General features: G+C 38.4%; 2 protein-coding genes across 2 annotated transcripts in view; both read left to right on the top strand.

Annotated features, from left to right (window-relative positions):
• Positions 1–7,378, top strand: part of LOC109845795 (chloroplastic group IIB intron splicing facilitator CRS2, chloroplastic) — a 10,892-nt gene extending 3,514 nt beyond the window's left edge. Inside the window, exons 3-11 of the mRNA XM_020415067.1 lie at positions 1,590–1,642; positions 1,741–2,016; positions 2,884–2,968; positions 3,044–3,111; positions 4,314–4,364; positions 4,481–4,554; positions 4,761–4,819; positions 4,891–4,967; positions 7,018–7,378. Coding sequence (XP_020270656.1) covers positions 1,590–1,642; positions 1,741–2,016; positions 2,884–2,968; positions 3,044–3,111; positions 4,314–4,364; positions 4,481–4,554; positions 4,761–4,819; positions 4,891–4,967; positions 7,018–7,134 — 860 coding nt within the window. The 3' untranslated portion in view covers positions 7,135–7,378. The remainder of the gene's footprint in view (positions 1–1,589; positions 1,643–1,740; positions 2,017–2,883; positions 2,969–3,043; positions 3,112–4,313; positions 4,365–4,480; positions 4,555–4,760; positions 4,820–4,890; positions 4,968–7,017) is intronic.
• LOC109844389 lies at positions 8,143–8,873 on the top strand. The gene has a single exon (XM_020413395.1). The coding sequence runs from the start codon at positions 8,217–8,219 to the stop codon at positions 8,730–8,732; it is 516 nt and encodes a 171-aa protein (XP_020268984.1). The 5' UTR covers positions 8,143–8,216; the 3' UTR covers positions 8,733–8,873.

Genomic DNA, 15,892 nt, shown 5'->3' with positions numbered 1-15,892 from the left:
TGATCCTTATGGTTCTCCTTATCTTTTATGATTTGTAATAAATTATTTAACAAAATAAATTAAGTTATTCATTTTATATGTCTCACTTTTATGAATCTTATCTTTTATGATTTGTAATAAATTATTTAACAAAATAAATTAAGTTATTCATTTTATATGTCTCACTTTTATGAATCATACAGTTTGGATATGAGTGTTATTAGATTCTTTTAACTCTTTAGCTTAATTTTTTGGATATTATTTAATATTGGATAGATCTATATTATTTTGTTAAAATATAATCCATATGTGTACAAAATATATTTAAATCATTCTCAAATTATATTTTATAATTTTTTAAAATTAGAGAGTAATCATTTTGATAAATTAATTAATTAGTTGATAAGATGTATGAAGATTATAATATCAGATTTTGGAATTGATCACATAATTTATATTTTCTTTCTTGATTGAATTTGTACATTCTAACTTTGAAAATTCTATAAAATGGTTTTTGAATATTTATAATACTCGGTCGCCAGATAATAGAAAGTGGAAGTAGACAATATGTGTGAGTGATTTCTTTATAATTAAACAAAATCTTCTATGACCAGATAAACATATCATTTTACATTGATGAGTTTAAGATTTATTTTTTCATTAATAATAATAGTTTTTAAGATATTGGTGCTTACATCATTAATATTTTAAAATAAGAATTCCAAATCATTAAATTGCTCTTAGATCATTAATACTTTAGGACTTTAAAGCTCACTAATTATGTGTAAGGTAGAGTGTTGAAACCAACAAAATTTTATATATTAAAATATCTAAAACTTTTTAATATATTATGATAATCATAAACTTTTTTGCAACTATGTTATAGTAAATACATAAACTAAAAATTAACAATTGTAATATTTAATAACGTGCATTGCACGTGCATTCCACCTAGTTTACTTTAAAACAAGGAGTTGGCCTAATTTTAGGGTAGTTGCCAAACAGGCATTTATATTGTTGAGATGAAGATACCGTCTCTTTTTTCATTTGACAATAAGCACCGTTTAAAGTTGCACATTTCAGTGGGTAAAAATCTTTAAAATTGCAATCTAATGACTTAATGGAATTGAATATCATATTGCTTGCTCAACATTGTGCATTTAAACATACATAAATATGTTGTGGTTTATAAATGAATTTCTCATTTTAATTTCATCCGAACTTTGGGCGCATGGTTGAGGCGTAATCAGCAGAGGGAATAGTTTTGCATGTGCTCCGCCCAAGTAACTCGGTCAGTTTTAAGAGGTTTTCACTGTTCATTCAACAATATTCTTGCAGTGATACGGAAAAGGCTGCGCCTTTTGATTAGACAAGGGAAGAGGAAATGGGGACTCGTGCCTGTTATCGATCATCAACCGTGTTGCTGTTCCATGGGCCCACACAATTGCTAGATCAAAATTCAAGCTAATTTATCTCTGCGGTTTTGTCAATTTAGACCCCCACATCTTCTTTAACCATATACCAAACCCTTAAAATCTTTTTATTAATTTCCGAATTAGACCCCCACATCTTCTTTAACCATATACTTATGCCTGTCCTTTCGTTTATAGACTGGTCCAATTGGGGGTGGGGGGAGCTCGAAGCATACGAAATAATTGCACCGGTTCGATTGCTCATCCACAAGCTTCTACCCCAAATTAGGGCAAGAGCCCAATGAAAGCATTTGAGGCCAGGATCAACAATGCCGGGCCCTAATCTTAGTTAAACCGTTCGTATAGTAGCCCACCCCAACCCGACCCGGCCCAATCAAACGAGCTCGCTTCCATCACTCATCTCCCCTCTTCTCCCTTCACTCCTCTCTCCAAAAACCCTAACCCTAGACTCAACCTCCACCCCCTCTCCAGGGAGCGCCGTCGCAGTCTCCGCATCTCGTCGTCCATTCCCGATGCGAACGAGGGGGCGAAGGTGGAGTACACTCCGTGGCTCATCGTCGGCCTCGGCAACCCAGGGAGCAAGTACCACGGAACAAGACACAATGTGAAAGATCGAATTTTTTTTTTCAACTTGTGTTTCTTCGCATAATTACCCCGTATTGTATTCGCAAATTCATCCCCATACTCTAGACACTTGCTTCTTTAACCTCAAGATTTTGCCGTATTGCAATCAGGCAGAAGTTTTTTTGCACCCTCAATTGTCAAATATCACCAATATATCATATATCCCTGAATAAGTTAAGGTTAATTGCAAACAGACCTCTTGTCATATCACCCAATTGCAAATAGAACCCCTGTTGTTCTATTTGTTGAAAATAGACTCCTGCAGTTCTATTTTTTGTGAATAGTTCCCTTGTAGTATTGACTCTTTTAGAAGTAATTGTAAATAAAAAAAGGCAATTGGGAGTCTATCCTCACCAAGACCAAGACCAAGACCAATAGAACTATAGGGGGTCTATCGACCTTCTCAAACATTTTTAATGATTTTAATAGTCAGAAAGGGGGGGAAAAACACTCAGGTGGTCTGTTTGCAGCAAATAGAACTAGATGGGGTCTATCTACTACAAATAGAACTAACGGGGGCTCCATTCACAATTGCGTTATACTACAGGGGCTCTGTTTGCAATTAACCCAATACATTAATTAGGTTTATTAATTTATTATGCAGAGAGAAGGGAATTTAGCAAGTGTTTCCTCTCTCTCTATCTAATTTAAATCAATAAAATTAATTAAGTTAATCAGGGGAATATTTGTGATATTGAAAATTGAGGGGTAGGAAAAACCAATGTGCGAGATTTGGGGGGTAAATTTGCAAATACTGTAGGTTGTTAGCTGTATATGCAAAAATATTTTCAAATTTTGGAGTAAATATTCAATCTTTTTGTTGATTTGTTGATACTTTTGGGGGCAGGTTGGGTTTGAGATGGTGGATAGGATTTCACAAGATGAGAAGATCCCACTGAATACGATCCAATCCAAGGCTTTGATAGGAGTTGGTATTTAATTTTAGTTCTGTTTTGGTGCCTTTTTTGTTGGGAGTACTGGTGATTGATTGACTGTGGATTATGCAGGTGCAATTGGGCAAGTTCCGATTTTGCTGGTGAAGCCGCAGGCTTACATGAACTTCAGTGGCGAGTCGGTTGGTGCTTATGTTTGATTTTTTATTTAAATTTTGTTAGGATTATTTTTATTCTTTGCTAAACGTATTGAAAAGGATGGGATGAAATTGATTTTCACTGTTCTCCCATTGTACTGAGTGGTGTTTTTTTTGCTAATTTATTAACCATGCTCAGAGACCATTAAGTTGTGATGCTACTCAGTGTAATATTTCAATTGGTACTTGGTAGACATTGAGATGATTTTTACCCCTTTTTCTTCATGCACACATTCACCAGCCCCTATGCAAGTGCCTTATTCTAAGGGCTGCTCATAAACCCAGCACCCAAGTAGTTGAGGCCCTTGTGGCTGGTATTTTAATCAGGAATAATTTTTATTCAATGGGGATTATAACTTTGTGTCACTTCAGCCTGAAAGATTTGTAGCAGAAAACACTGTCTGTGTAAACATTAAAGCCGTAGCAATTGATATCCACAAACGTTCATTACTATGACATATATCCTAGGTTACCAGGACATTTCATCTAGGCTCCCGTATCCGTGTCTGACACTTTCCGTATCTGTATCCGTGTCTGAAACTCTTTGGACACTTCTTGAATATATACACATTTATTCAGATGTGTACTCCGTTATATAGCACATGTTTTAGTTTAAATAACTTGTGATATGCTTCTTGGATGTATATCGTACACTTCACCTCAACTTTATGCAAACTTGTTGGACTTAGATGGGTTCATTTTAGCACATACCTAGTTCATAAGCATGATTTTAAGTGGCCATTGAGTATCTATTTGAAAAACACGCACTTTTTTAATTTATAATCTACTCAATAAAATAATATAAAAATATTATAGGGATTTTAGTTCTCATATTATGTGAATGAAAAACAATATCAATCTCTTATAGATTATTAATTTAAATATGTATGTATATAGCCATATCCCGGTAGCCTACCTTTTTCAAATTTGCTGTGTCCCGTATCCTTACCAGTGACTGTGTCCACACCTGTATCCGTGCTGCATTGCATATACCAGTATAGGTGTATACTAAATTTGAAATGAATAACTGTATGTTGAATCTTATATTTTCCGTTGATTTAGAGGCGTAAATTCATGTTCATGTTGTCTTCATTTGTTACTAGTTGATTGAACTAAATTCTTTCTTTCCCTTCTGCATCTCCGTTATTTGATGTGAATCTAATTAAGTGTTCTATTTTCATTGGAAGGTTGGGCCACTTGCTGCATATTACCAGGTTCCCTTGCGACATGTCCTACTGGTATACTTCATATGATCAAATGCTATGTTGAAAAATTGCTTGCTGAATTTACAGAATTTACCATTTATCAGCTATCAGTATCCTTTCCATCTAAATGCCATATTTGGTTGTTTCAGATCTATGATGAAATGAGCTTACCAAATGGTGTCATGAGGCTTCAACCAAAGGGAGGCCATGGGCATCATAATGGGTAATACACTTCGAATATGGTTCTTTTACCTGATTATATTATGTGTTTTTTCCTTTGTAGATTTGGTGTGATATTAAGTTTGGCACCTACTCAGGTTGCAAGCTTGGCTTAGAATTGCATCCATCTTTGTGTGGAGCCTTCCCCTGATTGCTCGGTTCTCTTTCTTTTTGACAAAGTTTTATTGTTTATACTTGTGTGTTTTGCAGAGTGAAAAGCGTCATGGAACACTTGGATGGTTGTCGTGACTTTCCGAGGCTATGCATAGGTTGGTCAACTACTTCTTTGGATGTTAGTGTGGTTATGTTCTCTGCAAGCTAAGACTAGTAATGATTGTAGGCATTGGGAACCCACCTGGGTCTATGGACATGAGAGCTTATTTGCTACAGAAATTTAGTTCCGAGGAACGCACACAGGTAGTCTTTTTATCCTGTGCTCCATATCTTGTTGTTTGTCGTCATGTTTTTATTTCTTTTTTTTTGGTTACAAATATGTAGGATGACACTATGCTTACTGCTTACATGAGCTTGTGTCTGCTTTTAATGTGCTATTTTTGGGCTCATTTTGTTTCACTACCATCAGCAATGTGCTTGACATATTTTCCTTCTCTCAGGGATTACAAGGAGGGAAATATGCTTGTACTTGAAAATTCTGTTCTGGATCTATGAAATGAACAGACAAAAAAGGATTAAAGTGGATTACCTGAGCCATTTTGCCATAAGTTGTTTTCCTGTTTATATACCGCCACTCTGACTGAAAAAAAAGAAAAAAAAAGAAAAAGAAAAAGAAAAAGAAAATAAAAACCTGACTGGATCACGTAGAAAGTATCTATAGGTTAATAGGTCATTTGTCCATTTCTGGCAGATGAACTATTCTAAGTCCTACATTTTGTGCTCAATGGTTTTTGGAAATCTGCTAGACCGCTACATTATGAAATGGCAGAAATGCTTATCCCATCCACAGGTTTTACAACTCAAATTGTTATCAGTAACAGCTATTTCCAACACCATATGGATTATGATATGATTTGGAATTTGACATTCCATAAGGTGTTCTACTAGAGGTTTTGTTTAATGATAATTGATTGCAAACTTCCATTCCTGTTGTTGTTTTCTTAGGCGATCTCTAAAGAAAGAATTTTGGTTGATTAGGCAGCAATTGAAATTTAGTTTCGCGTTAGGTGGGGTCATTGTACTGCTGAAACTTAAAACTTCCAGTGATGACACGAAGGATATCAGCATATAACCTGTGCACATATGTTCGTGAGATGAGATCCATATGACTAGAATGTCTTTGAGGGTAGAGTTGTGAGTTGTAACTTATCTTAAGCATGGTGTCGTTTGTCTACATCCATGAACTAATAAAATGTCTTGAGGTTTTGAGGAAAGAAATCTGAGTCTCTTCAGGAAACTACAAAGAAACAAAATCTTGATCACAAGAATATGAAGGTATCAGTAAGCGTCTCATGAAAAAAGGTGGACGGTTTTCAATCAAATTAAACACTTCAACTTCTTTACCTCATGTGTGCAAAGAGGATACCACAAAGTGTTCATGTACACCAAAGCATAAACCCATTATATGCACAAAGGTACCTAATAATTCTGACCTATAAAAAACAACATAAATAGCAAACAGTGGCTAGTTACAATTATCTTGAGAGTTCATGTATGCATAAGGCATGCATAAATTCTTAATGCTGTCTCTCAAACTCTAATTGGGTTATATTCCTGATAGAATATCGACTCAGCTAAACCATCTAAGTAGCTTTGCACTTGATAAACAAGTTGTTTAATTCCTACACGTGAGAATTGGGTAGTCGTCAAAAGTTTATTTAGTAAGACGCCAATAATCTGAAAGGGATCTTTTAAGTAGCTTGAGAGCCTAGTCCACTGGCTATAGCTTCCATCTTTGTTCTCTCTGCATTCGTAGGATTTAACACCTAAGAATAATATTTGACTTTTTTATACAAGAAAATTTTGAATTTGGAAGTTTGCTGTATGAGTAGCTTGTTAGTAGATAGTATAGTCATTAGCGTACTAATAGCGGTTGCCACCTTCAACGACTTCTCGGATAAATAAGACCCATATCTGAACCCATCTGAAAAGTACTGGTTCAATTGTTGGCTGATCTGTAACTCATCTACACCTTCAGCAACTTCTCAGATAAACAAGACCCATATCTGAACTGAAAAGTACTGGTTCAATTGTTGGCTGATCTGTAACTCAAGATGAGCCCAAGTCGAATCCTTATGGTGTAAAATGCCCAATGAAGACAGGAAGAATGATGTCTATGCGTGAACATTCTCAAGCGTTTGTTAGTTGTTATCACAGCACAATGAATTTTACTACTCTTGAACTAATACTGATGAATACCCCATCAATCATATCATTAGCTAACATGAGTATTTTTTTTTTCGTTTCTATAGTTCTTAAAAGTATAAATATTCCATTTTCTTGTTGCCTCTAGGTGGACTCTGCTTTGGAGCAAGGGATGGAGGCTGTGAGGACTCTCGTACTCAGAGGTTTCAACGGAAGCATCAATCGGTTCAATCTGACACAGAAGTACAAGTATCACAAAGTTTAGTGCGGTTCAGTTACGTCCATAATTCTTCTGAAGAGTAGATCTACCATTTGTATACTTGCATATACAAACACTAGGTCCAGTGCTCCTGCAAATTTGGTTGCATAGTGTGTGTATCATATATTCAATTTTTCCTCGTTTAGTGAAAGAGCAGATCATGTATTCATAGCAATTTCATATATTTTAACTGTTTTGTAATATTCTGAGGATCTAAAGGTCTTGAGATGCATGAAAATGAGTTTTGCTTTGTGTAGAAGATCTGATAATTCCTCACATCTGACTCGGATCGAAGTGATCTATCTCAAGTCCAGTGTATAGAGCTTCAGGCAAGCTGTTTTGGCTAATGACGACATACAACCACAATCTGAGCAGCATAATGACCTTAGTCTCGGCATCAATCCTTGCTCCCGTCGTTGGATTTGGATGATTAAGAGGATGCAGCCATCGCTTATCGTCCACCTTCAAATCCTTAATTGTTTCTTTGGGTTTTTCCACAGTAACCTACACTTTATCCTATTTTTCATATGCAGCTTCAAAATCTTTATATTTGAAATCTAAACCCGTAAATCCATTAGGTTTTTAAATGTTGGTGCTGCATAAAACAACTTAATAGATTTGGGCGTCTAAATTACAAATATAAAGATTTGAGGGACACGGACTACCAACCAACTTGGAAAATGACATGTCAAGAAAAATGAGCGATGAAATCCATTTATTTTGTTGTGACCAACGGAGTAACAGGGTGTGACTCATACCACTACAGCTGCTGTAGAAGCTCTCATATAAATATTTTTTTTGCTAGTAATTTTCCCCCCCACATTAACATTATATATGCCTGGAGATTAACTCTACCCTTCCCCAAATGTACAAAGATTGCTCGATGACTTGTTCTCAGCCGGCCCACTCCGAGAATCTCACATAGCAAGTCCAATTTTGTAGCCGTTACAAACGAAGCCAACCGTCCCAAACAAACAAAAAAACCCCACCAAACCTAACCGAACCCCTTTAAATTTTCGACCGTTGCAAACCCCTCAAAGCCATCAAAGCGAACGAAAACCAAGAGCACCCCCCCTCTCGTTCTCTCAATGCTTGAGCTGATGGGAGCACCATCATACCTCCAAGATCTCAATCTCAACTCGCAACACCCTTTTCGCCGAGGTCCGATGTACTCGGCCTACGCCGAGCTCAGAGAATGGAAGCTCAGAACAAAGAACCTGAAATTACGTAGCAGCCCTCTCCCTCCTCCAACTCCGTCAAGGAAACCAAGCCCCCCGATGGTCTCACGATCCATCCAAGATTTCTCAATGGCCTTCAGGAAAGAAAACAAGAAGCCCCCTTCAAACCCGAAGCGCGGGCACGCGCCATTCGGCACCCCGCCTCCTGCAACCCCGAAGCACGTGTCGACGAGGGCATCAGGTGGGGTTATGTGCTCCCCGATGAGGAAGAGCTATTCTTGTCTCAAGGAGTTGAAGGAATGTTCTATGGTCGCGAGTTCGGCCGTTCATGCTGAAGGGAGGAGGAAGAATTCTGGGAACTTGAGGAGGCAGAAGCAGTCTACGATGGCGGCTGAATCCGCGATGAGCGTGTCATGGATGGGATGATCGGATCTGGGATTCTTGGTATTTTGTTAAATTTGTTTATTTTTTGATTGGTTTAATTAGATTCTATTTTGTTGCTTTATCTTATGTTTGGTCTTTTGCAATAAAATTCATAGTTGGCACCGCGGCTACATTTAGAGCAAATTAGTAGTTCCTATTGATCCTGTTTTGCTCCTAATTTTTTTTACTGTGAATTGATTTCTAATACTGGGTAGATTCTCTTCGGAATGTTAACATCAAGAAAAGTTAGTGAAGAATGATTAACTAAAAGCTAGATTGCTTTATGTGAACAGCGGGGTGTCTCGCTGGCGCGAGTGTCTCGTGCGGGCTTCGAGACGGCCAACGAGATTTTTCAGATGCGGTTTTTTGGGCCTGTTTTCGGGTCTAATTCTTTGGGTATAAATAGGAACTCGTTCCTAGGGTTTCCTAGAGGGGTTTTTGAGGTTTTAGACGGTTGCAGAGAGAGTTTTTCAGATCTAAATGGTGAGATCTTGAGGAGAGAAAAGAGAGAGAACTTGGAGCGATTGTACAAGAAAGATGTCAGTTTTCTTGGGTAAAATCGAAACCTCTTCTCTTTGGGACGAGCTTGCTGGTTGTGCAAGTGGGCGGTGTTCTCCTTCATAGTGAAATCTCCCATCACTCCTTCTTGTGAACGTAGGCAAGTTTGCAGAACCACGTAAATCTCGTGTCTTTATTGTTTTTCTGTGTGTTGGCTATTGCTTGTTGGTTTCCTCGATATTCAGACCTAGATCTGATATTGAGAAGAGTGTATATCTCACCTTGCTGAGATATATTATTCCTGTTATTATTTCCATCGCGAAACAGGAACATCGAGATTGACTTGTGTTTTGTAAAAACAAAAACCAAAGCTTTCTCTCAAGGTGGGCGTGTCGTGCCCCTAAGAATTGGTATCAGAGCCTCTTGATCAGATTGGTGGTGACAGAACTTCTATTTTGAGGTGATGCTTGGTTATTATGTGGTGCACACAAGGTGTTTGTTGAAATTCCTGAGAGAAGCGGATTTACTAAAACAAGCGAAGAATGACGTCTACCAATAAAACAGTCAAAGTGGGAAAGTATAAGATTGAAAAGTTCAATGGGAAGAATGATTTTTCCTATTAGAGGATGCAAATAAAAAACTCGTTGATTTCGCAGAAATTACACAAGGCTTTGGTAGGAAAAGAAAAGAAGTACAAATATATATCAGATGAGGATTGAGAAGAGTTAGATCTCGAAGCACGAGTATCAGTTATCCTATGCCTTGAGAGAGATGTAGCTTTTTTGGTGGATGGAGAGGAAACGACTGCGGGTGTGTGGTCAAAGTTAGAGAGTATCTTCATGACGAAGAGTCTAACAAATCGGATCTATTTAAAATCCAAATTGTATATTTGCAAGATGGAGGAAGGATCAATAATCCGGAAATACATTAACAAGTTCGATAGGATTATATCAGATTTGAAGGACATTGATGTGACAGTAGAAGATGAGGATCAAACACTTCTGCTATTTTTTTCTTTACCGAAGTCTCATGAAAACCTGGTACAAACATTAATATTTGTAGATGACAATTTGAAGATGAATGAGACTAGAATGATGCTTCTAGCGGATGATCTTCGAAAAATTACAACTAGTGTTATGGCCACTAGTGGTAACAAGGAGCAAGCACATGGATTGTTTGTAAGAGGAAGGAGCAATGAGTGAGAAAAAGGTAAGGGAGAAAAGTCTAAATCGAAATCGAGACCTCTTGCAGGAAGATCATGTTTCAAATACGATGAGCTTGGACATTTTAAGGTTGACTGTCCTAACAAGAGAGTAGGTGGGAAGAAGAACAACAATAAGACCGAGAGAAGAGAAGGCAAGAAAGAGACGAGTTATGTCTCGGAGGAAAGGAGCGAAAAAGAATGCTACACCGTTACGTGTGGTAAAGATACCTCCGGTAAGTGGATTCTTGATTTAGGTTACTCTTACCATATTTACCCAAATAGGAAGTGGTTTACTACCTATAGAAGCATAGATGGTGAAATCGTATTGATAGTGAATAACCATGTTTGTAAAATGATGATGCTTGGTGATATCAAAATCAAGATGCATAATAGAGTGATCAGAACCCTGACAGATGTGAGACATGTTTTCGACTTGCGGAAGAATCTTATCTTAGTTGGTGCTTTAGACTCCGGTTGCTGCAAGATAGTTACAAAAAATAGAGTAAAGAAGGTTGTTCGAGGTTCCTTAGTAGTGATGAAGGGCATTCATCACGGTTATATACTCTCTCGGGTACGATAGTGACTAGAAATGCAGCGGTTGTAACTAATGAAAGTGGTGGAGACCCATGTGAGCACACTTGGTTATGGCATATGCGGTTTGGGTACATGTCAGAGAAGAGTTCAGATCTGCTCGGTAAAGAAGGCTTGTTGAAAAACATGAAGAAATATTACATGGATTTTTGCGAGAATTGTGTGTACGGAAAGACGCCTAGGGTCCAGTTCTTGAAAAGCAAGCACAAGAGCAGAGGTATATTAGACTATATACATATAGATGTTTGGGGTCCGGTTCCGACAATTTTCAAGGACGGTTCCAGGTATTTTGTCTCGTTTATAGATGATTATTCTAGGTATGCTTGGGTTTATTTTCTTAAGCATAAGAATTAGGTATTCGAGATATTCGAGAAGTGGAAAACAATGGTTAAGAATAGAACAAGCAAGAAATTGAAGACACTGAGATCTAATAACGGTACAGAGTATACAGATGGTGCTTTCAAGAAGTTCTATGATCAGGAGGGTATTGCTCGATACTGGACAGTCAGGTCTACACCACAACAGAATGGAGTCGCAGAGAGACTGAACCGTATATTGCGGGAGAAAGCAATGTGTATGCGATTATATGCTGGTTTGGATAAAGAATGATGGACAGAAGCGGTTACTACAGCTTGTTACATAGTGAATCGTTCTTCACATTCGATATTAGATGGTGATGTACCCTATCGGGTATGGTCAGGGGAACATGCAGATTACGATAGGCTTAGGATTTTCGGATGTACAACCTATTATCACGTCAACAAGGAAAAGCTTAGCGCGAGGGCCAAAAATGTAATATTCTTTGGGTATGCAAAGGGCGTAAAAGGCTATAGCCTTTGTTACAGAAGATGTTACCCTATCGGGTATGGTCACGGGAACATGCAGATTACGATAGGCTTAGGATTTTCGGATGTACAACCTATTATCACGTCAACAAGGAAAAGCTTGGCGCGAGGGCCAAAAATGTAATATTCTTGGGGTATGCAAAGGGCGTAAAAGGCTATAGCCTTTGTTACAGAAGATTTTAAGTTCGTGATCAGCAGAGATGTTACCTTAGATGATAAATTCATGATAGCATTATCAAAAGCTAGGACGTCCGATGATGATGGTGTTGAGACTATTAGGATCTCAAAATCCCAGATGATTAAGATAGAACCTAAAGGTTCTGGTAGTGTTCAAGTGTGAAATCATGGAGACACTCGGGAAAAGAGTGATGATGAGTTTGAACAGGAGGAGGTTCAGCAAAAAATATACAAACACTACAACAACAGCTCGAAAACAGTTTGGCTTCTACTAGGTCAAGACGAGCATACAAGCAGGTTTAGAAGTTGGGGTCAGACCAGCCTCTGAAGGACTATGGGCAGGTAAATTTGGTTGAGTACGCACTCTCGGTAGAGGATGATGAGCCGGTCACCTTTAAAGAAGCTATTCGGGACATGGATAGTTAGAGTTGGTTGGCTGCGATGGAGGAAGAGATGAAATCTCTCCTGAAGAACCAAATATGAGAGGTAGTCCCATTGTCCGTAGGGAGGAAAGCTATTGGTTGTAAGTGAATGTACAAGAGAAAGAAGGATCCTTTCAATCTCGACGGTACAAGGTATAAGACTAGACTAATGGCTAAGGGGTTTGCACAAAGAGAGGGTGTGGGTTACAATGAGATTTTTTCTCTGGTGATGAAAACACACATCTATTCGGGTGCTATTGAGTATTATTGCTCATGGTGATCTTGAGCTGGAACAACTTGATGTCAAAACGACCTTCTTGCACGAAGACTTAGAGTAGGAAATCTATATGCATCAGCCTGAGGGTTACAAGGTTGAGGATAAGAAGAATCATATATGTCACTTGAGGAAATCAATTTATGGATTGAAACAATCTCCTCGACAGTGGTACAAGTGATTTGACTTATTCATGATAAAGCATGGGTTCTCTAGAAGTGATTATGACTGTTGTGTCTACATTCGAAAGCTTCGTGGAGATGATTATATCTATCTTTTTTTGTATGTGGATGACATGCTTATTGCTTCGAGAAGCAAGGTAGAGATAGATATGTTAAAATCTCAACTTGGCAAAGAGTTTGAGATGAATGATATGAGCACTGCTAAAAAAATACTGGGTATGAAGATTAGAAGGGAGCGGGCAAATCAACGATTGTTCTTGAGTCACAAGGGCTATATTAAGCAGATTATCGCAAGGTTTGAGATGCAAAGTGTTAAGTCAGTAGTGACTCCATTGGCTTCACACTTCAGACTCTTAGGTAAACAATCTCTCACTATAATGGAAGAGAAGACACACATAGAACGTGTACCTTATGCTATTGCAGTTGGCAGTTTAATGTACGTAATGATGTGTACACATCTAGATATTTCACAGTCGGTCAATGTTATTAGTAGGTTCATGGCGAATCTAAAAAAGACACATTGGGAAGCAGTAAAATGGGTCCTGAGGTACTTGAAGGGTACCGTTGATACGGGTCTGTGCTTTGGTGGAGATACGTATCAGATTGATGGGTTTGTGGACTCAGATTATGCGAGCGATCTAGACAGACGATGATCTACTACTGGTTTTGTGTTTAGAATATATGGTGCTCCAGTTAGTTGACGATCGATGTTACAGGCTACAGTGATACTTTCTACTACAGAGGTAAAAGAAGCATTGTGGTTGTGGGGTCTTCTAGATAATTTAGGGGTTGAGCAGGATTGTGTGAACTTGTAGTGTAATAGTTAGAGTGCGATTCGCTCCAGTTAGTTGACGATCGATGTTACAGTCTATAGTGATACTTTCTACTACAGAGGTTGAGTACATGACCATGACAGAGGGAGTGAAGGAAGCATTGTGATTGTGGGGTCTTCTAGATGATTTGGGGATTGAGCAAGATTGTGTGAACTTGTGGTGTGATAGTCAGAGTGCGATTTATTTGGCTAAGAATCAAGTTCATCATGCTCGTACCAAGCATATTGACATCAAGTATCATCTTGTGCTGGATGTCATAGAGGAAGGTGATATTTTTCTCATGAAGGTGCACACAAATGAAAATCCCACAGACATGTTGACCAAGGTGGTGACAGATAGTAAGTTTCAGCATTATTTGGACTTGATTCATATCAGCTCGTGTTGATCTGTCCAAGAGGGCATGGCCTTTCGGGATGGTGATGGGGTGAGGTGGAGACTATATGGAGACTATTCGGAACTACGGTTAGCTTGATCCCGGTCAGAGGGTACGTAGGCAGCTATGGTATAATGGTGCAGCTGGTTTTGGTCTGGTTTGGTGTTTTAGATCTCTCTTGTGATGCTCGCAGCATTCCTTTAGTGTTTGTACAAAATTTGAGGTTTATCAAATAATATACGAGGTGGAGAATTGTGAACAACATGGTATCTTGCCCGCGAGACATCAAATGGTGTCTCGCCAGTGTGAGTGTGTCTCACGCGTGAGACACAAAAGGTGTCTCGCGCAGGCTCCGAGACAGCCGACGTGATTTTTCAGATACGGTTTTTTGGGCATGTTTTCGGGTCTAATTCTTTGGGTATAAATAAGAACTCGTTCCTAGGGTTTCCTAGAGGGTTTTCTGAGGTTTTAGGCGGCTGCAGAGAGAGTTTTTCAGATCTAAAAGGTGAGATCTTAAGGAGAGAAAAGAGAGAGAACTTGGAGCGATTATACAAGAAAGATATCAGTTTTTTGGGTAAAATCGAAGCCTCTTCTCTTTGGGACGAGCTTGCTGGTTGTGCAAGTCGTCGGTGTTCTCCTTCACAGTGGAATTTCCCATCATCCTTTCCCGTGGACGTAGGCAAGTTTGCCGAACCACGTAAATCTTGTGTCTTTATTGTTTTTCTGTGTGTTGGTTATTTGCTTATTGGTTTTCTCGATATTCAGACCTAGATCTGATATTGAGAAGAGTGTATATCTCACATTGCTGAGATATATTACTTCTGTTCTTGTTAGACCTAGATCTGATATTGAGAAGAGTGTATATCTCACATTGCTGAGATATATTACTTCTGTTCTTGTTTCCATCGCGAAACAGGAACTATATCTCACATTGCTGAGATATATTACTTCTGTTCTTGTTTCCATCGCGAAACAGGAACATCGAGATTGACTTGTGTTTTGTGAAAATAAAAGCCAAACCTTTCTCTCGAGGTGATTCGCTTCCGCGGCGAGGTGGGCGTGTCGTGCCCCAACACTTTATAACTCAATGTAGCTGGCAATCAATCTTAGACATGAAGAACGTGCCTTTGGCTTTATGCAGCTGTTCCTTTTTTCAAAATTGTAGAAGTGTATGCGTTTGAAGGAAATAAAAGCATTTGGCTTGAGATATTACCATGACTAAACTATAGGGTTTACAGTATAGGCGGTGATTAAAAAGAATACTAGCTACATGATTCTAAAAGCATAGTAATTTTTTTTCTGGATATGTATGATGCGATAATCGTCTCACTTACTTGAAGAGTATATCAAATTTTGACATGCACAATGAGACACGAAAATTTGATCGCCACCTATTTAAATGCTACGTGGATAGCCCCTTGGTCATCCTAAAAGGCGAGGAAGATACATTATCAAGCTCACTAAAGACTTATTGCATCCGCATCGAATTATGTGTAACATTAGTCATGAATACATTCTCATGTTGCACTTGAGTTGCGCATAACACTTTCTTACTCTTTCAAGACCTAGTATTTCCTCCAAATCTATAGGGCGCTGTGGTGGGGGTCACCTTCAAATGGTGATATATTGCTTAATCAAGCCATCTGCAAAAATTTAGCTATTTAGAGCGTCGACAATTGAGAAATAACAAACTTCTCCTTAGAACAGTCTTCAATACTATTAAAATGTTAGGAAAACAAGGTGATTGATTGACCTTCTCCCCTT

The sequence above is a fragment of the Asparagus officinalis genome, chromosome 6, assembly GCF_001876935.1.
Source record: "Asparagus officinalis chromosome 6, Aspof.V1, whole genome shotgun sequence".
Classification (NCBI taxonomy): Eukaryota; Viridiplantae; Streptophyta; class Magnoliopsida; order Asparagales; family Asparagaceae; genus Asparagus; species Asparagus officinalis.
Note: the sequence above shows the minus strand (reverse complement) of the source record. Positions and strands in the feature narration are given on the sequence as shown.

Coding starts and splice junctions, on each gene's coding strand:
- LOC109844389 (XM_020413395.1), top strand. CDS start 8,217: ATGCTTGAGCTGATGGGAGCACCATCATACCTCCAAGATCTCAATCTC.